Source organism: Clarias gariepinus, chromosome 18 (genome assembly GCF_024256425.1).
Source record: "Clarias gariepinus isolate MV-2021 ecotype Netherlands chromosome 18, CGAR_prim_01v2, whole genome shotgun sequence".
NCBI lineage: Eukaryota > Metazoa > Chordata > Actinopteri > Siluriformes > Clariidae > Clarias > Clarias gariepinus.
The window spans coordinates 18,735,570-18,759,985 of NC_071117.1; the positions used below are offsets into that span (position 1 = coordinate 18,735,570).

General features: G+C 37.6%; 1 protein-coding gene across 1 annotated transcript; it reads right to left on the bottom strand.

Moving 5' to 3' along the window:
- Positions 1-564: 564 nt before the first annotated feature.
- LOC128506626 (male-specific lethal 3 homolog) lies at positions 565-22,609 on the bottom strand. The gene is made up of 13 exons (XM_053477162.1): positions 22,372-22,609; positions 20,250-20,332; positions 19,405-19,500; positions 18,509-18,606; positions 18,280-18,374; positions 17,391-17,519; positions 17,052-17,212; positions 15,536-15,694; positions 15,089-15,405; positions 14,701-14,810; positions 12,310-12,409; positions 11,059-11,143; positions 565-1,864 (listed from the first exon to the last, which is right to left on the bottom strand). Exons 1-13 carry the CDS (start codon positions 22,468-22,470, stop codon positions 1,765-1,767), a joined length of 1,632 nt encoding a protein of 543 aa, XP_053333137.1. The 5' UTR covers positions 22,471-22,609; the 3' UTR covers positions 565-1,764.
- Positions 22,610-24,416: the final 1,807 nt, after the last annotated feature.

Genomic DNA, 24,416 nt, shown 5'->3' on the forward strand with positions numbered 1-24,416 from the left:
ATAAAAAAATAAAAAAGTTGCATAATAAAAAGCAGTGTAACCACTTTTGAGACTAAACCCCCCCAAAATAAGAGGCTTCAGCAGTTTGCTAGGGATCATAAAGATTGGACTTTGAAGCAGTGGAAAGAAGAAAGAAGTGAAGCAATGCATCCATCATGCATAGTGCCCACTGTGCAAGCCTCTGAAGGCAGTGTTATGATCTGGAGTTGCTTCAGTTATGCAACATTATATGGCAAAAAATTAAGTCAGCTGATGACCTGAATGTACTGAATGACGGGGTTATCCCATCTATGGAGTTATTTTTTTTTTCCTTTTGATGGTTCGGGCATATTCCAGAATTTAAATTGTGAAAGAGTGGTTCTGGGAGCATGAGGAATCATTTTTACATACAAATTGCCCACCACATTGAGAATCATAATTTAAGCTATAGCTAGTTTAACACATTTTTAAAAGAAGTGAGTGACACCTTTTTGGGGGCCAGGAACTGTTCAACATTCTATTGCAAAATAGCATATTTTAATGTACAGTTCGTTAAAAAAAAAAAAAAACAAGCAGAACAATATTTATTTTGCAGTGGTTTATTATACAAAAAGGCAGGAAATTCACAACAGAGAGCAAAAAAATGTACACTGGACAAATTGTAAAATATACATCATTTCAAAAAAAAAAAAATCATGTTCACTTCAAGTTATGGATTTATATTAACAAACAGGAGCTTAACTGGCATGTGGATTTGCCCTTTGAGAATGACAACACACGAGACTATATGTCGTACTGTATTTATAAAGGCTCTACACACAACACGGGAAAAGATGGCTGATCTAAGATCATTTTCATTTTTTATTTATGGTCCATCAAGGGAAAGGAACTGATGCTAGATCAGGGCTGTTACTCTGTGAAACTTCATAAATATAAGACAATAGACCTTAGAAAGAATACAACAGATTTTGTGCTCATGTGTTTCACGGATAGAGTTTATGTGCCTGGTTCAGTCTTTTTGCAAGGTAAGATCTTATTCCTTCAAAGTATAGCACAGAATGACTGAAAGTCAGCCACTGAGGCACCAAAGCTTTCTCTCTGGTTCATAACTGTAGAACATCGCATTTTAATAAGATGTGCCTTTAAAGTACTTATCTGGACTGATATATTCAATGGTTTGAACGTATTATGCAAAACAGTCCAATTTTTATTAAATATAGCATTCAAAAACAGGATAATCCACTGTTCAAATTGTTTTTTTTTTTTTTAAATGGTAACTTTTTTGGAAATTCTATGCTAAGAACTGGTTTAGCATAGAGACGGGGGAGGAAAGAAAAAAAAAAGAAAGAAAACACTTGCCTTTGTGTTGTGTTATTTATTAACAATCCCAGCTTGTGGGAAAAAAACAATGTAGCAAACTGACCAATTCCATGGATCAAATCAAGTTATTTTGTTGCTTTAGTTGCAAAGAGGGAAGGAAAAGCAAGAAACCTGGCTCAACAGCAAGGAGGTCTGGGGAAGATAAAGTCAAAAAGCATTTTGCTTAAAGAAAAAGGACAACGTGTAGCGACTTCCAACTATCCACAGAAGCAAGCTGAAACGCGGGATGAAAACAGCCTTTCTGGAGTCTCCGTGCCCCAAAGAATGACAATAAAGGTAATGTTAAAGAAATGCACACCGAGGTCTCTGAGAGAGATGAAATTGGACAAAGCAAGCTCCGGACTTGAGTCAAAAAGTGAAAGGATTGGGGATGTCAGGAAGGACAAGAGAGGAAATAATTCAGTCTCAGCAGACGGGCCTCGGCTGTTTCATACAGTAATGCGCTTCAGTGGCAGACACGTACGCAGCCTCGGGAAAGAAGTCTTCATGAAACTCGGCCAAAAACCTACCAAAGGTAAAGAAAAGGAACATCAATCAGTTACTAAACAAATTCAAAAAACGGCAGTAATAACAATGCTTGGCAAAATGAAGGCAAGGACAATCAGATAATAAAGGTCTTTCAACTGATGACAAAAAAAAATCGTCTATTGTCTACTTAATATTTGTTTTTGTGTGTGTACATACATAAATCTACTATATATATATATATATATAAATCTACTATATATATATATATATATATATATATATATATATATATATATATATATATATATATACACACACATACACACTAAATAATTTGTGCCACAATTATTGGCACCCCTGTATACACAAGCAGTTTTCACACATCATCCAATTCCAAGGTCTTTCTTGATTTTTATTTATTTCTATATTGTGTGTAAAAAACAACAACTAAAAAATAAAATATCCAAAATATGCATTGAGATGTATTAATATATTAAAACGTGTCTGTTATTTATGCTCTGTAAAACCTTCATAGCAGCTTTAATCTGAGGTGCTGATAATTAGTGATTTTTTGGTTTTGGGGTCATTGTCCCTGTGTAGAGTAAATTTCAGATGCCTCCCTGATGGTACTGCATGATAGATCAGCATCTGTCTGTACTTTTAAGCATTGTCAACACCATTAACCCTGACCAAATATCCAACTTTTTTTGTAGAACTGCAGGGTCAAACTTGTAAGAACCACTACCATGCTTCACGGTTGCCTGCAGACACTCATTATTGTACCGCTCTCAAGCCCTTCGGCAAACAACCTGCCTCTTGCTGTAGCCAAATATTTCAATTTTTAACTCATCGGGCCAGAGCACCAGCTGCCAATTTTCTTCACCCCAGTTTCTATTTTTTCGTGCATAGTTAGAGTTGCTTAGCCTTCTTGTAGTCGAAGGTCTTTAGCTTTTGGGCCTCATTTCTTCCATGAAGATCACTTCAGGACAGATTTCTCCGGACAGGAGATGTGAATACCTGGTTCTTCCTTGCTGATGGATTTACAGCTCCTCAGATTATAGCCTACATAAATGCTTCCTGGAGTTAAGAAGCAGCAGACATATTTCATAATCCACTGTTCAGAGGATACTGTGGCAGTTCAACCATGAAGGCCTGACCAACACAAAAAAATCATAACTTTGGTAGAACAACAAACAGAAGAGACTTGGGTGACATTTTTCTTGTGACACTGTTGGTGACTTAGTAAAAATTGAGGGCACACTACACCAGCATGACTACCAGAGCATTTTGCAGTGCAATCCCATCCCATCTGGTTTGATCAACATTTGTTTTCCAGAAGGACAAAGACCCCAAACACACCTCTAGGTTATGTAAGAGCTATTTGCCCCCCAAAAAGGAGAGTGTTGGAGTGCTACATCAGATGACATGGTCTACACAATTACTTGATCTAAATCCAGACATGGTTTGGGATGAGATGGACCAGAAAGTGAAGTATAAACAGCCAACAAGTACACAACAACCTTTCTGAACTTCTTTAAGATTGGTGGAAAACCATTCTAGGTGAGGAATGTCAAGAATGTGCAGACCTGTCATTAAAGCAAAAGGTGGCTACTTTGAGGAATCGAAAAATATATGTTTTGGGTAATTTAACACATTTTTTGTTTACTACATAATACCATATTTGTTCTGTCATTATTTCAATGTTGAAAACAATTAAAAACAACCTGGCACTGTATATGCATACACACATTCTACAAATTTCCTGTTACATTAATCACAATTACAAATCAGATAGATAGATAGATAGATAGATAGATAGATAGATATATAGATAGATAGATAGATAGATGTGTGTGTATTATGAGGTTTTATGCAGTCAAATGATCATGTGGTAGTTTAAGTTCACCATGAAGTTTTAGTTTACTCTGCAGCCATTTTGACCAAATGTCTCATCACCATGCCAATGAGGATCACTCCAGCAGACCCTTTCAGTTACCACCTGATAAATTAAGACATCGTCTGAGTCTTTCAACTCACTAAACATATTAAATGATTCGAGGAAATAATTAGATTTGATTGATTTATATGGACACTTTAATAGGATATTAGAGCATTGGCCATTTTGTACTATTGCCAAACTGCCGTGTGGCTGTAACACCTCTGCACTGTTGACTCAACCTAAAATCTACCAGCAGAACAGTGGAGACGCAATACATGATCTTGTGTAGAAGCGTTCTTTAATCAATTCTGCATTTGCATTCTTTTACCCGTGACTGCTAGCAATGTGTGTAGTTACAAGTGTAACTTCTTCATTACCAGGCGTTTAGATTTTAACTAATTAAAATGGACTAATCAACAAGGTTTGTTTTGCACAATATTTCTCATGTTTCTCACAAAACTATAACCCCACATATCTTAACTTTTACGTCACAAGAATGCAACCTTCAGTACAGGCAATGCACAAAATTGGACAGTGTTTTTTCCCCCTGGCCTTATTCTTTAAATAAAGACAGTGGAGAAGTTTTTCAACAGCCTTTTTTTGTTATTCTGATTTGGTTCACTTTATTAATGAGTCACACATAACGAAGTTGTTGGAATTGTGGGTCTTGTCCATATTCCGGGAAAATTCCAGATGTACGGCATTCTTTAAAATGTTTGCTCTGGTTAATTTATACTTTTATAAGACACCATACAGGTAGTCCCCTTCCGGGAGCATGTTCGTAAGTCGGATTTGTTCCGGTGCACTGAACGGTCTATCTATAAATTTTAGATGCGAACCACGATCCGGTTATATCTGCAGAAATCCGTACCTAGAATGTTCCTAATTCGGGTACTACCTGTATACATAAAATACCATGTGCTTATGAAAAAATGTAAATTGTTAAAAGCGCTATACAAATAAAATTGAATTGAATTAAGTAACTTAGGAGTATAAGCATTAAATACATTCTTACAAGTCTGTCCTATCATGCTTAAGTCATTAACTGGTGACTTAATCCCAAATTGTTCTCGGCTGTTAGACAGCCATCTTTATGGTTTCAGTGTGGTACACAGTCTACAGGAATCTGATGGTGATCTTCACGCTGCCCACATACCACTATTTTGGGATATCCAACCATTGTCCATATCCAACCATTTTTTGTGTTTGTATCCATTTAGTATACTGCGTCTCACCAGACATCGGCTGTAGTAATAATATTGCTCTGTGCTCCTAATATTTATATGGATGACAACTAACGTGGCTGCACTACCCACTCCTACTTTAGAAGTGTTTGGTCACCAACACCAGCTGTTCTAACAGGATCCTCACTTTGAAAAGATTAGAAGAAAAACGCAGCAGCTCAAATTATGATAATGATCAGTTTTCTGACAGACACTGCAGTGCGTCTCTTTGTGCTCGGCACCGGCCTTCTTCTCAATACGACAGCAGAGACACTTCGAAGCTTAATTAGCAGACTGAACATGAGAAGAAGAAACCGCCAGGAAATCCTGAAAAACCTGTCAAAACTACAGACAGCCCCGGGAACATAAATTTCTCAGTTAAACAACCTTATTCAACAAAGTCTGTGGGAGGGGGAAGAGCACTCTGGAGTGTCCTTGGGATTATTGGCTTAGTCAGATCTATCTGAAGAAAAAGCCAACGGAATAAGAATTTTAGGGTAATATTTTAATATAGTCTCATTTTTCTAGTAAAACAAAGATAAAATGTTCAGACAATTTTGAACTAATTTGAAAAAGTAACACCACTTGAATTCATTCTGCCAAAACAATAGCCATGGCAATGATTATTAATTTCAGCGCATTTTTAAATATTTGCTGGTACACCTCCTTAATGCAATAACTGAGAAGGCAGACAAATCGACCTCATTAATATAAATGTTCCTCCATTTCGAGGTCTTTACAGTCTCGGGTTTGCGCATGTAGACAACATTTTAATTTAAGCCTCGGATTCTCATTAGTGTTTACAAATAGAGGTGGCCTTTTTGCTTTTTGGGGGTCATTAGGTCTTCTATTTCACCTCATGAGTGTGCAGCTCTCAGATGTAAAAGATTACTAATATTAGATGGGGATGGGGCGAGGCTTCCCGCTTATCAGTTTTAATATTGAAACAATTGCCAGTCACTCCAGATTCATATTCTGATTAATTCTTCTGCTGTTATTATGGAGGGTTTGCTGTTTTTGTTGTCATAATGCTGAAACAGGTGTGCTCTGACTTCCAGATAGACAAGTATCTCATTTGACATTTTTATTCCACCTTTGCGTTCCTTTCAGTACAGACCTTGTATATTTGTTCTCATTCTCCCTAATCCTGAGCAGTGTAAATGTAAAATCTAGCTAAGTTCTTTCACACGAACCCACTCATTCATGTTTTTATGGACCTTGCTTTGTGCACTGGTGCGCAGTCATGGTGGAACTGGTGTGGGGATGTTTTTCAGGAGCTGGGTTTGGCCCCTTACTTTCAGTGTAAGAAACTCTTAATGCTTCTAGCATACCAAGTCATTTCGGACAATTTCATGCTCTCAACTTTGTGGGAACAATTTGGGGATGTCCCCTTCCTGTTTCAACATGACTGCCCTCCAGTGCACAAAGCAAAGTCCATAAAGTAAGAGCGAGTTTGGTGTGGAAGAACATGACTGGCCTGCACCTCTTGAGTCCTGATCTCAACCTGAAGAACATCTTTGGAATGAATTGGAGCGGAGATTGTGAGCCAGGCCTTCTCATCCAACATCAGTGTCTGACCTCACAAATGTGCTTCTGGAAGAACGGTCAAAGATTCCCATTAACACACTCCTCCTAAAGCTTGTGGAAAGCCTTTCCAGAAGAGGTGAAGCTGTCATAGCTGCAAAGGGGACGGGGTCAACATCATATTAAACCCTATGGATTAAGAATTGGATGTTACTCCAGTTCATATGTGCAAGGCGAGCGAATACTTTTGGCAATATAATATATATGACTAGCATTACTAAGGGAAAAGAAGTGCATCTAAATGCTGAACGTAACTCGTAGCACTGGCACCTTTTTAGCTTTGTATGGTGGAATGACATTGAAATCAGTCACTTTTTTAAAACACAGTACAACACTACTGTTCCTTTCTTTCTTTTCACAGCATACAATCAACATATTAATGTTCGAACCTATTACAGTATGATCAGTTAGACGCTACATCTTTTCAGCAAACATGGATTAAATGCATTTATGGAAATTCAACAGTCCTAACTCAAATTCAAAACAACATGCATCATCTCTTTCTCTTTTACACACACACAAACACACAATCAGCCTCACACATAACAGATGGGATTAACTTTAATCAGTCTTGCTGAGATCTGTTTAACTGCATCATCTCATCATGCGCAGCGTCCCACTGTCACGGCACAGTTTTAAAACAATGACCTGATTCGTGGTTTTTTATTAAAACACAGACATTTAAGGACTGCAGGAGGGGGAAGATATAAAAATGCAGAAAAAAAAACATTCAAGGAAAATTAAAAGACACAATTTCAATACTTCTATCCTTAGTGGGTGGGGAGAAAAAAAAACACACAAGTACATTTTATCAGAATACAGAAATCAGCATTAGAGATTAAAGCGGGGGGGGGGACAAGCTTTCCTCTACACTGTGCTCCACAGCGCCGAGTGCTGGCGGAAGGAGGAGCTGCGGCGCTTTTAATTAGAGCTGAGAATAATAAATCCTGTGGATTTGAGGCCGGCTCAAGATCGCTGCACCGGATTTACAGATTAGTTCAGAGGCTTGTGTAATGCCCGCTGATATCCTTATAACTTTTAATGTGAATTCTAACACACTTAGACACACATACACACACACTCCTCCAGACAGGAAATGAGCACTGGCTCCGGATAAACGCCTCGCAATGTACCACCCGATCATTTCACCTTAACAAGAAAATAGCAGCAGCTCTCCTTCGCTGCTTCCGAATCGATAAAGTGGACGAGACGCAAATCGGACTTACACAACAGCAAAGCCGGTCGGAGATACCGTGACATGCTGCCCTACCGGTTTTATTAGAAATAAAGGATTGTCTTATTGTGCATACATAAGTATGCATGAGGAAGATTATTTGCCATTATTTGACTCTCTTATTTATGGCTTGTTACACTTAAAAAAAAATAAAATAAATAAAATAAAAACTACCCTTGAACATTAGCATGCACGCCCTTACGAAGATTCGCCTCAAGTATTTGAAATCTTGCATACGAAGCATTTTTCGGAATAGCCGAATGCTGGCTAAGTTGCTTGTACATCCAGGAGCTGTTCAAAACTCGTTTTGTCAGTGAAAATCCAAGCAAAGTGAGTTAATTTTTTGGATATTTGGTGAAGACATAGCACCATAGGTCTCAAGAAACTCAAGAAAGTTAGCAAGGACGACAGCAAGAAGAAAAGGGAGCCAAAAATTAAGGTTTTGTCCATTATATCACATTTTACTTCATTTACACATCTTTTCTATATACACGGTGATACACATTTTATTTATCTATCTATCTATCCATCTATCTATCTAACTATCTATAAATAAAATATATATATATATATATATATATAAGTGTTTATATGCAAAAATATGATTATAGTGCTGGATATTAGTAATACGTACTGCTAATATTTTTGGATATATTTTTGGATGCCTGGAACCAATTATCTGCATTTATATTATTGTTTATAGGATAATTTGTATCGCAATACAAATTTTTGCCCCAAGTACTCATCTCCATGAATTGAATCGGTATGTTGAGGTTTCCGTAATTACAGTTAAAAAAAAAATGTAACCTTGATAACTTTGCATTTAAATATATCTTTCCCTCTACCACCTTACAATACTAAAATTATATAAAATTGTATTTATCGAGGCGGATTTTAAAAAGTCTAACTTAAAAATTTTATTAAACTGAAAAAAAAAGGTGCCTTGCTGCCATTAATAATTAATAATTAACTGATTTAACCTTAAGTCCTACTCCTGCTTTTTATCCACTTGAATAAAATGAAACAAGTCAGTTGCTGTGATCACTTAAACTATAGCAGCGATCTAGACAAACACATAACTATCCCTGCACTTAGAAGTTTAGGAAACTTCCTGCAGAAATATTATCGAATATTTCATGCAACATACATACTACATGTAAAGTAGCTGTTACCATAGAAATAACAACCTATTAAAACAGGGAGCCTAATTACTATCAGTGCTGCTGCTGTAGAAATTTAAATCAGGACCTTCTGACTCCTCAGAATCCAGAATTGTTCAAAAGGATTCAATAGATGTGCATATGGTTGATAAACCAATTAATCCTATCATTAATACTCAAAAATAGTGCTAGTGTTAAACAAATACAGTATGCGGCAAAATATACAGTATTGAAACTCACGTATCTCAAACATGCGTTGACGGAGCACATCTTCAGCCACACGTGTTCCCAATAGTGGAAAAAAAAAAGCAGTGTTGTGCAGTTGTTGGACATAGGTCTCTCGACAGAGGAAACAGTATTTATAGTTTAGTGTTATTTCCGCTTATGAATGGGGTCTGACTTTGAAAAAAGTGGCAGAACAATTCCGAGAGAGACTTAACACAACGGCACAGTCATGCTGTCTATTGTTACAAAATTCCGCCATTCTGGTTGTGTACTGTGTCAACTTTATGCAAGGAAATTGCTTCCCTTTGCAGGAGTCTGTAGCATCCTTTATTCTGGGATATGTCTGAGGATCTGCGTTAGCGATATGAACACTGTCTACAGCGAGGCGGTGCACACACTCACTTTAAACACATGCATTACACATACCGTGGTAAATCAACACCCCAATAGTGTGTGTTAGTTTCTTTCAGGAGAAATGAACTCTCAGATGACAAGGTAATATTGTTCGTTCTTTCATTTCAGTACTGTATATTTTACAGTCTGCATACTGTACTTATTGTACCACACGTACTTCGAGATCTCTGCCTTTTCAAATGTTAACACGCGGATATTTTCCAAGACATATTTATAGGAAGTTATTATTTTAGTAATAATTATAAGTACATAAACAAAATTGTTGAAATTTATTTAGAAAATTATTTGTAATTTAAGCATAATGCCATGTTTTGCCTTGCATGTAGCGGCTTTCCGCTCTCTGATCACTGTAAACCACAAAAAAGCTTCAAGTTACCAGGTTTTAGAGAGTCTCAGCAGATCGATAGTCGCTCTGAAAGTGCAGAATTGTCAAATCAACACTTGGGTCCTGGTACTGTATAAGCTTGCAGTGCTTCCATGATATTCAGTAGCTCTAAATAAAGTGCCCCTATTATGCCAAATTTAAATTTGTAGTCATTTTTAGACATTCAGATGCTTCTTTGGTTCACGTCACTGCAGCTTTAATTCAGGTCTCTACAGAAGTTCATATTTTTTAGCTAAAGCAATTCTCCAGATACGAAATCTGGATTATCACCAGCTGTTGTAGACGGAACATGGGCTACTTTTGAAAACGTTATATCCCAGAAACTCATAACCAAGCATGACAGCACAAGCATTATTATGAATGTATATCAGAAGAGGTGCCAATATTATGACAATATTTAAAAGATAAGATCAAGAAGTACAGTTCATTACCAGTGTTACTTTTCAAAGTAACTAATTACATTACAAAATTACTGTCTTTATAAAGTAATCAGTTACATTACAGCATTACTTTCTCATAAAATTAACTAATTAGAGTACTTTTTCATTGCAGAAAATGAAAACTCCTTTGTGATTCCTCATGCATGTTGTTTAAGTCAAGACCTTCATAGTTATTCTACCATCATTACTCGGTGAAGTTTGGCCCATAATCTGTCAACTACTAATACCCCTATCTTATCTACGTGGTTTTGTGCGGTGGCCGTAAGTACGGTTCATCATGATTCACCGCAAGTTTTGGCGCTGTGATTAGGTTTCCATCTTTCCACGCATCAGTCCTCACATAGTCAAACCGCATAGGTGAGATAGGGGTATAACAGCAGGAATAACAGAGGGGGCGAGGTTATTGGGGGCGGGGCTTGTACATACAGACTAAGGGATTGGGAAAGACTGCTGTCTGGCTCACAGGTTACATAAATTATCTGAATAACAGATTATGTTTTTGAAAAAGTAACTAAATAACTGAGTACTTAAATGGCAGACCTAATGCGTTAGATTACTCGTTACATCAAAAAAATTATCCAAGTGTTCATCACATGACCACTGGTGCACAAATGGAGCGAGTCGTACCTGAGAAAAAGCTCCAAGTGCTTCACTAAGGCCCTTAGGTTCTTCTCAGGCATGTGCATCTTCCCAAGGATCTCAGGAAGCTTCACTGCAGAGCAAATGTCAAAAAAAATAAAATAAGGCAACAAAATCATTTTTCACACCTTTAAAAAAAAATATCACAGTATACAAACTTCCTCACTTGAACGAAGATGATGGTCATGTTCTGGTCTAGACTATGAAACTCGAGTATGGTTCACGAGTGTATAGAAACACCGGATAAGCTAGAACTTTAGAACTTCTAATGCACGCTATATATCCCTAGTGTTTCACTTATGAAGGCTTCGACTCTTATCTTACTGACACCTCAGACACAAGGTGAAGTACATTAAGCAGAGTGCACGGAAGAGTCAATGTTGGAGATGATGGATGAGCTGATGTTAATTTTATATACATAAAGGGATATTTTCTATAGTGCCGATAACGATAACGATGGTAACTACATCCTATCTGCTGCTCCTTTGGGAATAAAAAAGGGCTTCATTATTACGTTTAGATAAGAGGGATTGTCATGTCGGGATTTGTAGGCGAGGATAAAAAAAAAAATATATATATATATATATATATATATATATATATATATATATATAGGTCTTTATTTACAATGGCGTTCGAGTCAAACAGGGACCTGTGATGAAATGACTCGTAAATGAAGACGTAAAAACGATTTGACGTTTATAAAAAAAAAGACTTCAAGTACAGTTTGCAGTAAAACATGATGAGATGGTGAACATTTAGAGATCCAAATCCTTGAAAATCGTCCAATAAATTCTCGCCAACTTGTAGAAGAGATGCAGCCGTCTGTGGGAACTGTGCACACCTTCTTTCCCGAACACCACTTGCACATTACAGAAACTCTGCTTGGAGTTACAGCCGCATCTGTGTACAGTGCTGATCTCGCACCTAGCCGTTTCCACATGTTTAGGTCAATTAAAAGAGTTCTTGGGAGGCCAGCGTTACGGATGTGAAGGAGAAAACCTTTTACCTTGATGTGATCAAGCACTAGTGAAATTCTTATAAGCGCATTAAATAGATAAATAAAGGTATTTTATTATTTTTTTTACTCTCATCGGTATGTTCTGTTATTCTGCACAATCAAAAGTCCCAGTTTGACTCGAACGGCGTCTAATTATCACACGGAGCAAAAAAAATAAAACTAAATCAAAGGCTGAGCCAACTAAATGCATTGTTTGTCCTCTGACTTGGAATACGCACCGAACAGGCGGAGGAGATGCTGTGAGCCGTACAGGTAGGACGGAGGTGGAGGCTGATCGCTCAGGGGGTAGTTATCAGGCGTCAGACGCCAACTCAGCACCTGCAGCGAGAACAAGGTAGACTCTCAGTCTCTCTGATTAATTCATATAGACATCTTATAGGTTTACCTCAAGGTAAAACCTTATATACTAAAATTCACCTTTTTTAGACAGGAACAGAAGACTCTTTTTCGTCCTGTTTCCATGTTTTTAAACAAGTCAATTGGATTTCCCCCCTTTTGTGACATCATATAAGAAGACCCCCCCCCCCTCCCCTGGCTTGTCACTCAGCTCTGATGTTAACTGTGGCCCATGACTCAGCATTTACTGACACAATGACATGGTGCATTAACAGATACAAGCTCTGTGTTAACTTGGTAAAGAAATATAAAAATATGGGACATGATGCTCATCATAGCAAACTGCAATGTTAAAGGAGTAATAGTTGTTATGTTGAAGTCTGCTGTGAGGAGGCTGTTATTCACGGCGGGTTTGACAGGAGTCTGATTTTTAGCGTGCACCAGTCATAATGATCAGTCTGCATCCTGGAGCGAACTGTTAAAACCGTTCAGATTATTAATCTGCTCAATATTTTCTGTGTAAATGTTTTAAACAGATTATCCGCTTCTCCCGAGTTGTATAACTCCGATTTTCCATTGGACTGTCCTCAACGGGTTAACGAGATTTAAATCCATGTGTGTATCAACTTTTTTTTTCCTCTCCAAAGATCCACACAATCTTTTAGTCTGATTTGCACATACAGCGGTGGCCAAAAGTATTGAGACAAAAGTAAAAGTCAGTGTTTTAATGACATGCTAAAACATTTTTTTAAATACTGCCAATCAGGAACATAAGAACAATTTATCATCTGCAATTAAATTGCTATACAACAATTATCATTTAGTATGAAGTATTATATCTTTTTTTAAAACCTGCCAGATTAAGCTGGTCACAGAGTCAAAAAGACGTCAGCGGTGCTCTGGTGTCACTCGCTCGATCCAGACGTGCTCGGTTGCTTCCTGAAGAAGACGGTTTCTTGACGACTAGTGCCTACAGTACTTTACCATTGTACAACAGTCCTCTATTGGGTTTATGTAAAGATATAACCCGGGTCATGGCTCCAGAACCTGAACATCACTGTCACAGTCCTTTCAGTTCATTTTTGGAAAAACCAACCAGGATTCATCTTTAGTCACCTAGAAGATTTGACTTTCAAATGCGTAAGTTTATTCTGTTTTCAAGGAAATGATGAGTAGTGCCATCTAGTGGACGGTTGATGCCAGTTTTTGAAGATTATTTAATATTAAGAGAAATCATAATCTAGCGTTAAACCCTAATTCCAGCAGATTCCATTCTTTTAAAAATAATCGAAATAAGACTTTGGAATACAGTGTTTTCTAGAAATGTATTTTGAAATTAACTGAGAAAAAAAAACTGAGAATAATAAACAGTGATGTATTCCATGACATCCATGGGGGTTTCATCACCATTAATGGTTTTGGAATAAACAAACCGCTTATGAACTGTGGATAGAACGAGCAGTGTTTGAAGTTAATTTATGTTTTGGAAAATACCGGATCCAAGAGCGATTCTAGGGACTCAACCCCTCACCTAAAAAGGGACGGGGCCTTTATTTTTTTCCCCCTCTTTAATTGCCATAATATTTCCTTTTGCAAATAATAAAGGAGTTGGACTGTACTAGTGTGTACTGGAAGGGCTCACTTTCACACACAGTGCAGTTTATACCCTACATCACTTCTATATACTGTAGATAGACCACAAAGCCCATTCTTGGGTGGCTTAAAAACTGTTTTATTACTGTTTTATCAACGGTTTCTCCTTGCTAATAGTCTTAGACTTGATTAGCTATAGAAAAAAAAAATGGCAGGATATGAGGTTAGGGTATTTAACATGACAAAGTAAATGAAATGAAATAAGCATTAAGTACTAGTGTTATGGAAAAAGTAAAGAATGAAGCGGCATTCAAAAACTGGACTCCAGAAAGCAAATAAATAAATAAATATGATAAATTAAATAAAACACCACAAGGATACAAAAAACAAACGGAAAAAAACAAACTAAACCTTAACAATAAAAAATAAAAACACAAAAACAAAATTTAAATAAAAACCACTACAAAAAAAAGAACCGCAAAAAGTAAAACAAATAAAACAAAAACTAAACTAACACCAGAGTTCTCACAAATAATATAAAAACAAACAAATATTGTGAAATGCACACAAAAAAGTAAATGAAAACATGACCCCTTCCAAAATAAATAAAAAAATAAATAACCATGTCTTATAAGAGACACACCTACGCTCGAGCTCAGCAGTCGAATTTTAAACCTCACCTCGTTCAGTTCATTGTTCCTGCGACTCTCGAGCCCTGAAAACACACCACTGCCGTCTTTACTCGGCGTGAGGGGTAAGGGAGAGGACGAGCCACTGTGGACTGGTGTTCCTTTAAAAAAAAAAAAAAAAAGGACAGGGGGATAGATCACACATCAAGCCAGGTATAAAATGTCTTCACTTTCACTGAGCAGCTTCTCGACACAAGTTGAAGAAATAGATGCACAGCACCCTCTAGTGGATATATTTTAAAGCAGTTATGGAGATATTAAATAATGTAAAGGCTGATGTTCGACAGAAATCTTATACTTGCTTGTAATATTTCGCTTTCTTAGCCACCCTGCACTTTTCTAATAAAGGGTTGAGACACAGAGATGAAGGTTCACTCACTCTTCTCCAGGTTGAGGAAGAACTTGGGCAGTGGAGTCGGTACTTCAGCGTGTCTGCGTTTGGGTTGAGGTGATGTGTTACTGCTGCCGCCTCCTCCTCCTCCTCCCTCTGTACTCTTCTCTCCTCCGGAGGTGTTGCGTGTGGAGCGTCTCAATGAGTGCGTGTTGTCGGTATCGGGGTTAGTGCAGCGGCGGCGTTTTGGTGTCGTCGCCGCGATGACGGGCGAGACGGAGGGTTCGTTGTGAGCCGAGTGGCCGTCTGTAGACTGAGGTGTGGATGGGTTCAGGCCTGGACTTGGGGAGCGCTCGCCGAGAGACCTGAACACACATGATCGTAGTGTTTCAAGTGTTTGAAGTATTATAAGTATATTAAATAAGATGGCACTTTATAAAGCGCCATTTTGACTCAAATATAACATGTTTGATGACCTTCGTCCTCTCTGCTCACCTCGTAGAGCATCCTGCACTTTCTCCGATTGGCTGGAAGAACTTGGACGAGCTGACCTTCTTGAATTGGGCCTGCTCGTTGGGATACAGGAGGATCATGGGTAAGGTGAAGTCGAAGGTGATTCTCAAGCCGTCCACCATTTCCTTACAGAGCTCCTCGCTGTGCGGAAAAGAAAGTTAGAAACTTGGTTAGATTATGTTGAACCTCTTAAAATCCTTAAAAGTGGCTTAAGTCTTAACATGATTACAGTAGCAGCTTTGTGTGAAACATTAACAAATCAGACAAATATTATTACATGCTCTGTAATGACTGCACGCGGCACAGACAAAACAAGGAGGTGTTGTGTTTTTCCATTTTGCGGTTGTGCTTTTTGACACGCTGTCATGTTTTTACTTATTCTGTGGAGTTTTCCTTTGATTGGTCATCATGCTTATTTCTTTCTTTTGATGTTTTATTTTTTATTTTTTTGTGCAATTTTTCCTTTAACACGTTGCCATGTTTTAAGCTTTAATGTTTTTTGTTTTTTTTCGGTTTTCTTATTGTGCTCTGATTCATGGTTTTATTTCTGCTTTATTTTTAACCTTCCTGTGTTTTTAATGTTATATTTGTTTTGTTTTTGATGCAGAGTGTTTCGGGGATAACTATTGTGTTTTTTCAGTCTTCTGTTTTTAACTTTACTATCATTTTTAAGGTTACATAAATACAAGCCACCACAAAAAAACAAAATATAAAGAAAAAAAAAAGGAAAAAAAACAAAAAAAAACAAATACCAAAATACTCACAAAAAGTATAAAAAAAAAAAAACAAACAAATAAAAACATAAGCCGTCAAAAACTAATTATAATAAAGAAAATAAACACTAACCCTGGGGCCACACTGCCTCAAAACAAACTTTCAAGCAAAAGTCTCTCCACTTTTACTGTGGTGTTTTCCTCCAAACTATTGTTTTTTTAGTGTTATATTTGTTTTGTTATTGATTCAGCATGTTTCAGGGATAACTATTGTTTTTTTTAGTGTTATGTTTTTAACTTTACCGTCATTTTTAAGGTTACATTTGTCACTTTACTGTTGTGTTTTTGATTCGTTGTCTTGCTTTAAGCTTTATTTGTGTTTACGTTTGCATTGTGTTGTTTGTATTACTGCGATATTTTTCTTTCTTTCTGATGTTTGTGTTTTTAGTTTTGCCATGATGTTTTCTGCTTTGATGTCTGTTTTTAACATGTTTCACTGTGTTATATTTTGAATTTTACTGTTGTTCTTAGTGTCGTGTTTCTTCCACATTAAAACTCTTTAAATGTTGTTTTTTTAATGCATCATGTTAACCTGTTAACCCCCGTTGTGTTTTTGGTTGTGTAACTTAATCCCTAACATACAATCCACATAACTTGCACTTTATGGCATCTATAACCTAATTATCAGTAAAACTCGACAAACATCACATTTTTGCCCTGCTCAGAAATCCAGATGGGTTGAAAGTCTGTGGGATAACTTAAACCAGTATGGAGCTTCGACTTACTTTTTCTCAGGTGGTACGTAGTGCGGACTCATGTTGGACTGTGTGGAGCTCTGAGGATGGCGGAAGCGCTCATTGGCAGAAAAAGCAGCGTTTATAGTGAAGTGTTTAACGTACGACTCGAGGATGTTCACTATGTTCATCTGGCACGGCAGCTTCACCAGCTACAGACAAAGATGAGAAGATTTGTGTTAACGTGACTCACAAACACGTTAACGTAAACTATGTTTATTTGTTCTGTCTAAAATAAACCCTTCGGTTATTTCTACCAAGCAAACCTCATATGCGTTACATTCATATTCCTAAGATCTAACGTGGTATCTAACGTCTGCCGAGAATGACCTTTTTCCTCTTGTTGATGTAGTAACAGTCGTCCTCCAGCTTCTTCTTCAGGACGTCAGGGATGTCGATGTTGATTGCGATGCTCTTCTCCTCACTCTCCCTTTTTGCATGGGCTTCCTGCTCTTCTTTCTGTGAGGGGAAAAAAAAAAACACGATGTCATCTTAAACAACACTTTGTCTCCTTAGTAATTGCTTCTCTTTTGGTTAGTTCATCAAAATGAACAGTTCACTGAGATAGAAGAAATTTAAATTAAAATGGTAGCAGTGTCGTTTATAGCAAAATGTGTTTAAAAATACTCTTTAAACACGCCTTATTTAAAAAAAAACAATTGTTTGCATTATTTGCTAAAGATTTCATATAGCACTGTTTATGTTTAAAAAAAAAATAAAAAAGGTATTTGCATTTGTGTGTATTCCTTATGTGTTCAGAAAATTATGGTCAGTTTGCCATGGTCTATAAGCTTGTACAAGTCTTTTCATTTAAAATTAAATTCTTGAGTTCAAAACCAAGGTACTGTCACCTTGCACCTCCAGGGTCTGGGTTCGTTTCACGCCTCAGGGTCTGTGTGCATGGAGTTTGCATGTTCTCTCCGTGCTTGATGGGTTTCCTCCGGGTGCTCCGGTTTCCTCCCACAGTCCAAAGACATAAAGATCAGGCTAATTGGTGTTCCCAAATTGCCTGTAGTATGTGAATGTGAGAGTTTATGCGTGCGTGTATGTGTACATGTGAGTGTATATATATGTATGTGTGTGTGTATACGCATGTGTGTGTATAAGTATGTGTGTGTATAAGTATGTGTGTATACGTATGTGTGTGTTTAGTGTGTACTACCCCGTCTCTTAAGCCCTGAGATACAGAAGCTCCAAATCTTTTTTACCAAATACGTACCATTTCATCTAAATCCTCAGACGACTCGCTCTCACTTTTTATAGTCTCTGGGTCGGAATTGTCCTCGTCGCCGTCTTCAGATGATGAAATCAACGCTGTTCAGGAAAACCATATGTCAAAAGTTCAGGATGAGGAATTTTTTTTTGGTGTGTGTGTGTGTGCGAATGCCGAGTTGTTCAGCCCTTTCTGATCATTATTAAAATCACTTAAAACAGGGTGTAAAACTCACGCTCATCGCTCTCTTCGTTTTCGTCTTCAGGTAAACTTTTTAACACAGAGTTAACACCAGGCAAACGACACCGTCGCTTCCTCCATCCTTTTCTCCTCCTGTAGAGAACAAATATGATATTAAATTGATATAAAAACAATATGAAATTAACTTATTTTTGTACTGTTTTCAGTGCAAACTTTTGAAAAAAAAATGTGTGTTTTTTTTTTGTTTGTTTTGGGGATTGTTTTCATTTACAGTAAAACAGATTTTATCCATTGAAATTTGCAAGGTATGGGTTCAATTCCAACCCAACGGGTTTCATTCAGGCCGTTTATCCCTAGTGAAGGTCAATCTTAATGCTTCAGCATACCAAGACATCTTGGGCAATGCTATGCTTCCAACTTTGTGTTAACAGTTTGGAGAAGACTTCCAATGCACAAAGCAACAACTATAAAGACATGGTTTGATGAGTTCGGTGTGGAAGAACTTGACCGGCCCTAACACAGAGCCCTGTGACCTCAACCCCATCGAGCACCTTTGGTATGAACTGAAAAAGAGATTGAGAGGCGGGCCTTCTCGTCCAACATCAGCACCTGACCTCATAAATGCACTACAGAATGAATAGGCACGAATTCCAACAGAAACACTCCAAAATCTTGTGGACAGCCTTTCAAGCAGAGTGGAAGCTGTTAGAGTTGCAAAAGGGAGATTTACTCCATATTTAAGAATATGTATTTGGATACAATGGTGTTGCAGATTTTGACAAATACTTTTGTCTATATAGTGTCTTTTATGTTCAGTTCTAACCAATTTCCGTAGACACACATTACATCATATATCACAGGAAGAGCATGCACAGTCACTTGGGGAAGAATAATAACAACAACAACCACTGACTTAAAAACCAAACATACATGCGAGCCAAAGCTTTCCGAGCCAGTTTACGCTGCAACTTGCGGTTGTCCTCGGAATCTCGGAGCACATGATCTTCTGCAGCCCAGCGATCCCAGCTGTGGAATAAACACAACAGTGAGTTTGTAGATTCTGTGCCGGGGCCCTCTCATCTATCTGAAACTAGTCTGCTTAGTTTCTCTTATTATTACATATTTTGACTCAGGTTCACTGTCACTTGAACTGTTACAGGTTTACTCATCATCTATACCGCTTTATTCTGTACAAGGTCATGGGGGGGGGGGGGGGCTTAGGGCATGAGGCGGGGTACGATCTGGACAGGGTGCCAATCCATCACAACACACACTCCTTCATACACTACGGGCAATTTGGGAACGCCGATTAACCCACCAAGCATGGGGACACCACGAAGACATAATGCACTTACACACACACACACACACAGACAGGCGGGAATCGAACCCAGACCCTGGAGGTGCGAGGCGACAGTGCTAACCACTACACCACCGTGCACTATTTTTAAAAATAAAAACCTTCTTATATATCCTGCACTATTAACTTCTGGTCAGTTTTCATATTTATCCTGAGATGTGAGATAAACAGTGTGCAATTACATCCACAACATGTTTATGTCTTTATGTTATTGTCTTTATTCCTGCTAAATATCTGGAATTTCCTTACGGATCAATAAAGTATCTATTAATTTCAATCCAAAGGCTTTACTTTGTCAATCTGAGTGAGTTCATGTCCATAGCTGGGCCTCGATCAGCCCCACTGCTCCTCTGATGGCTAACATGCTAACATGCTAACTCAATCAGCTCTCTGCACTGCTGGTCTCTTTCTTTACCTTCGATTCCAGCCGTTGAAGTGAATCAGATATTTCGGGATCCTCTTTCCCTTCTCATCTTTTCCCACTACAATATCCACGACCTGCAAAGAAAAAAATAACAAACAATCGGGTTTATTTTGTGTTACGAATTGCAATATTTCCCCAAATCCTCTCTCTCCCTATATATAAAACAGCTCCAGCAGCGGCGCTTTAGAAGTGACGTCATCAGTATCCCCCAGCCAAACCCGGCTCCCGGTGCTTCCTTCAACCGCGCCAAGGATTTACCGTTTCCTACTGTAGTTACGACACGCACTTGAGGTTGGTTACGAAATGTTTTGGCGAGTTTTATTTTTACTACACGTTTTTTACTATGGCTGGTTACATTTCTAAGATGTGTATGATGCTGCTAAAGGATACAAGTGCGTCAATCTCTTTATTAAGGGACAGAAAGAAAAAGAGACATAGATAATCATTAAACCTTACAATACGCAAAAACGTTCGCTATCCATCCACCACTCGTAATACGTTCACGGAAGGATGATGGTGATAAAGTGATTTATTTTTAACTGGGATAAAAAAAAACCCTGTTGTGTCTACGTTGTAACTTTTTTGCTTAGGAACGAGCGCTTTACATTTAGGCATTTGGCAGACGCTCTTACCCAGAGCGGGACAAACAATCTCGGGAGCACTTGAATGCAGCATGATTTGGAAGTGCTGCTGGGAGTACAACTTGTTTATCGTCAAATACTTAACACACTAATTTGGATTATTTTGTTGTCGTATACTAAACACATCTAGCGTGACCCATAATGCACTGCACGCTCAAATAACATGTACAGCATGCCCAGGTTAAAGTGTGTTGGGAATAAATGCACAGATATTTCGGGATCTGCTTTCCCTTCTCATCTTTACCCACTACAATGTCCACCACCTGCAGAACAATCGGGTTTTTATGTTTTAAGGATTGCAATATAATTAATTCATGCCCCACCCCAATCCCTCCTCCTCTCTCGACAGCTTCAGCAGCGGCGCTTTAGAAGTGACGTCATCAGAACACCCCTCCCAAGCCCAACGGGCTCCCGGAGCTTCCTTCAAGCGCTCCACGGATTTACCATTTCCCCAAAAAATGTTTTGACAACTGTATGACTATATTTTTAACATATCCTGTGAAGTGTAAAATATACATAACGCTGCTAAAGGATACAGACGTACAAATGTCTTTTTAAGAGACACAGGGACATCTTTAAAATAACAAAATCCAAACAATATTGTTATTAATCTCCCACTAAAAATTCTTTCACTGAAGGATAATGGTGATGAGTGATAAACACGAGAATTAAAAAAAAATCTCCTGTTGTACAATTGTGCGATTAAACCTCATGACAAAGTGCAACCTGTAAACCTGAAGAGCAATATTTGGGGAATCATGTTTTTAAACATCACGGTGTATTAAATAATTGTTATAGTGTTACAGTCGGTTTAAGTTAAATCGTTCCTCTACTTATTATTCTATTATTACGTTGTAACTTTTGCTTAGGAACAAGCGCTATTACACACAATCGCGGGAGCGCTTGAATGCAGCATGATTTGGAAGTGTTGCTTGGAGTGCAACTTGTTTATCCCAAACCCCTTCACACAGTCAGTCGGTACTGCACGATTTTGGTCGTTTTGTAGTACACCTAGCGTGCCCATAATGCACTGCGATAGTTTAACGCTTCTGATAATATGTACAGAATACACAGGTTAAAGTTTGGAGAGAATATAGGAAGTAGAGAACAAATGAGGAACTGCATACAGGCTGGCTGAGCTTCCCAGCCACATTACATTTATAATAAATCATGCAATCGAAGAAATAAATTAATTTGTACTTGCAATCATGATTAAAGTGTGTAACTTCCTGTTGTAGCATCTGAACTTTCCTAACTCACTACATCCTGCAAGCAGCAGTTACGCGCGCGCTCAAAGTGCATCCAAGCCCTCCATCATAAAACACATTAAAGCGCTGAAATATCACACACTTGCTGTGCAGGAAGCAAGCCTCTCTCTCTCTCTCTCTCTCACACACACATACACACACAAGCCCTGGTGTTTACTACAATAACACTGCACCGTTTCACGTTCGTTTCCGCCATAAAGTTACCTTTGCATCATACAGCACTTTGGCCTTGGACGGGTCCGGTTCAAAGCAGAGAACTTTTTCTCCTTTATGGAATTTAAATTTCATTCCCCGAGAGTTCATTTGTTCGTCATGGCGATCAGGAGAGGAGGAATCCAGACCCCCCGCTCCTTAACCCATTCTCTGCCGCTCTGTTATAATCCAAAGGAGAAAAAAAAATCTACGGAGACAGGACAGGCTGTGCGGCGCGGTGCTACCTAACCGAAACGCCATAGACAGATGAGGATTGTCCGTCCGGGGATCCGTAGAAAAGACGTGACGTCATATATTCAGGAAGTTGCCAGAACAAGTAAACAAGATGAATGATAAAAGTTGGTTATATCTTTGAGAAGTATTTAGATTTCTTTTGTAAAGTATATAAAAAAAATTCACATTGCTTAAAAAACGTACACTAAGCACTTATTTATGTAGATGAGTGAAAAGAAAAGTTTTCACCCTACGTTTAATTAATTTATAGCATAGCAATAAATAAATGAACAAATTAATAGTGTTTTTAAGATACATTTAACATAGTGTTAATTATTGCTTTCTAAATGTATCTGTGTGTGTGTGTGTGTGTGTGTGTGTATATATATATATATATATATATATATATATATATATATATATATATATATATATACACTGAAGGAATGCTAATTTCTTTTTTGTCTATAACTTTATAGTATAAACTTTAAAGTATTTTATGACAAATTTGCTATTTTGCTAATTTTATTAGCAAATTTGTAATTTAAAATTTGCTACTTAATCTCATCAGTTGTAATATTTTTCTAAGCTATATATATATATATATATATATATATATATATATACAGTATGTGTGTATGTATGTATACACACAGACACACATATATGTGTGTATATACCTGTATGTGTATGTGTATATATATATATATATATATATATATATATATATATATATATATATATATATATAGCTTAGAAAAATATTGATAACAACTGATAAGATTAAGTAGCAAATTTTAAATTATTTGAGTGTGTGAGTGAAATACACACACATACACAAACATATATTTCTCCCCGTGCTTGGTGGGTTTCCTCCGGGTACGCTGATTTCATCCCACAGTCCAAAGACATTCAGAATTGGTGTTCCCAAATTGCCCATAGTAGTGTGTGAATGTATGTGTTATATATTCTTATTACAACTTTTATTATTATTATTATTATTATTATTATTATTATTATTATCCCACTGTTTTTATTAGGGTCATCTTGTAATAATTTTAACTGTTTGCTTGTTTAAGGCCTGTCCACGCTACTCTTTGTTGTAAGAGTGCAGATAAAGGATGTAAAATAAGAGCACCTGTTAAGTATGCAGTGCGGACATGCTCCTTTTCCTCCACAAGAGGTCGCAGTGTGCCTTCGTTCTTTTCCCCCTCACTGTAACGCTAAACCCAGTACAGTATTGCTGTCGTCTTTTTACGATAATTTGTACGATTAATAATTGTAACAATTCACAAGTATACGATAATTGTACGCCATAGTTTTTTTTAACAGTGTGTTTCTCATTTAAACCAGTCTGTTTTTTTTTTATTATTTTACATATGATGACAGAAACCTGCCCCTGAATCTGCTGTGTTGCAGCGTGTGGTGTATGTGGGCGTGGCCTAATAATCAAGTTGTTTGGATAGTTGGAGTCCATTGAAGTATGTTCCATTGAGGGTAGTTATAAAAGTTGCAGCTTTAGTTCTAGGGTGCTGCAATAAAATTTTCAATGTGTGATAATTCACCCGGAAATACAATAATGCTGGGGTTTCTGTGTATTACAGCGGAACCTCTGCAAATTTAATTTGTTCTGGTAGCGAGGTCTGCAGGGGAAAATTTGTCTTGTGAGACGGACTTCCCCATACAAACTAATGTAAATGCAGAAATTCGTTCCAGCCACCCAAAAAATTACCAAAATTACCAATTTCCAACACTATAATCATATTTTTGCATATAAAAGCAATCAAAACATTTAGAACAGACATGTAAATGAAGTAAAACAT

Coding starts and splice junctions, on each gene's coding strand:
- LOC128506626 (XM_053477162.1), bottom strand. CDS start 22,470: ATGAACTCTCGGGGAATGAAATTTAAATTCCATAAAGGAGAAAAAGTT. Junction 15,695..17,051: donor TACGTACCACCTGAGAAAAA/GTAAGTCGAAGC, acceptor TTTTCCGCACAG/CGAGGAGCTCTGTAAGGAAA. Junction 12,410..14,700: donor GGAACAATGAACTGAACGAG/GTGAGGTTTAAA, acceptor TTCTCGCTGCAG/GTGCTGAGTTGGCGTCTGAC.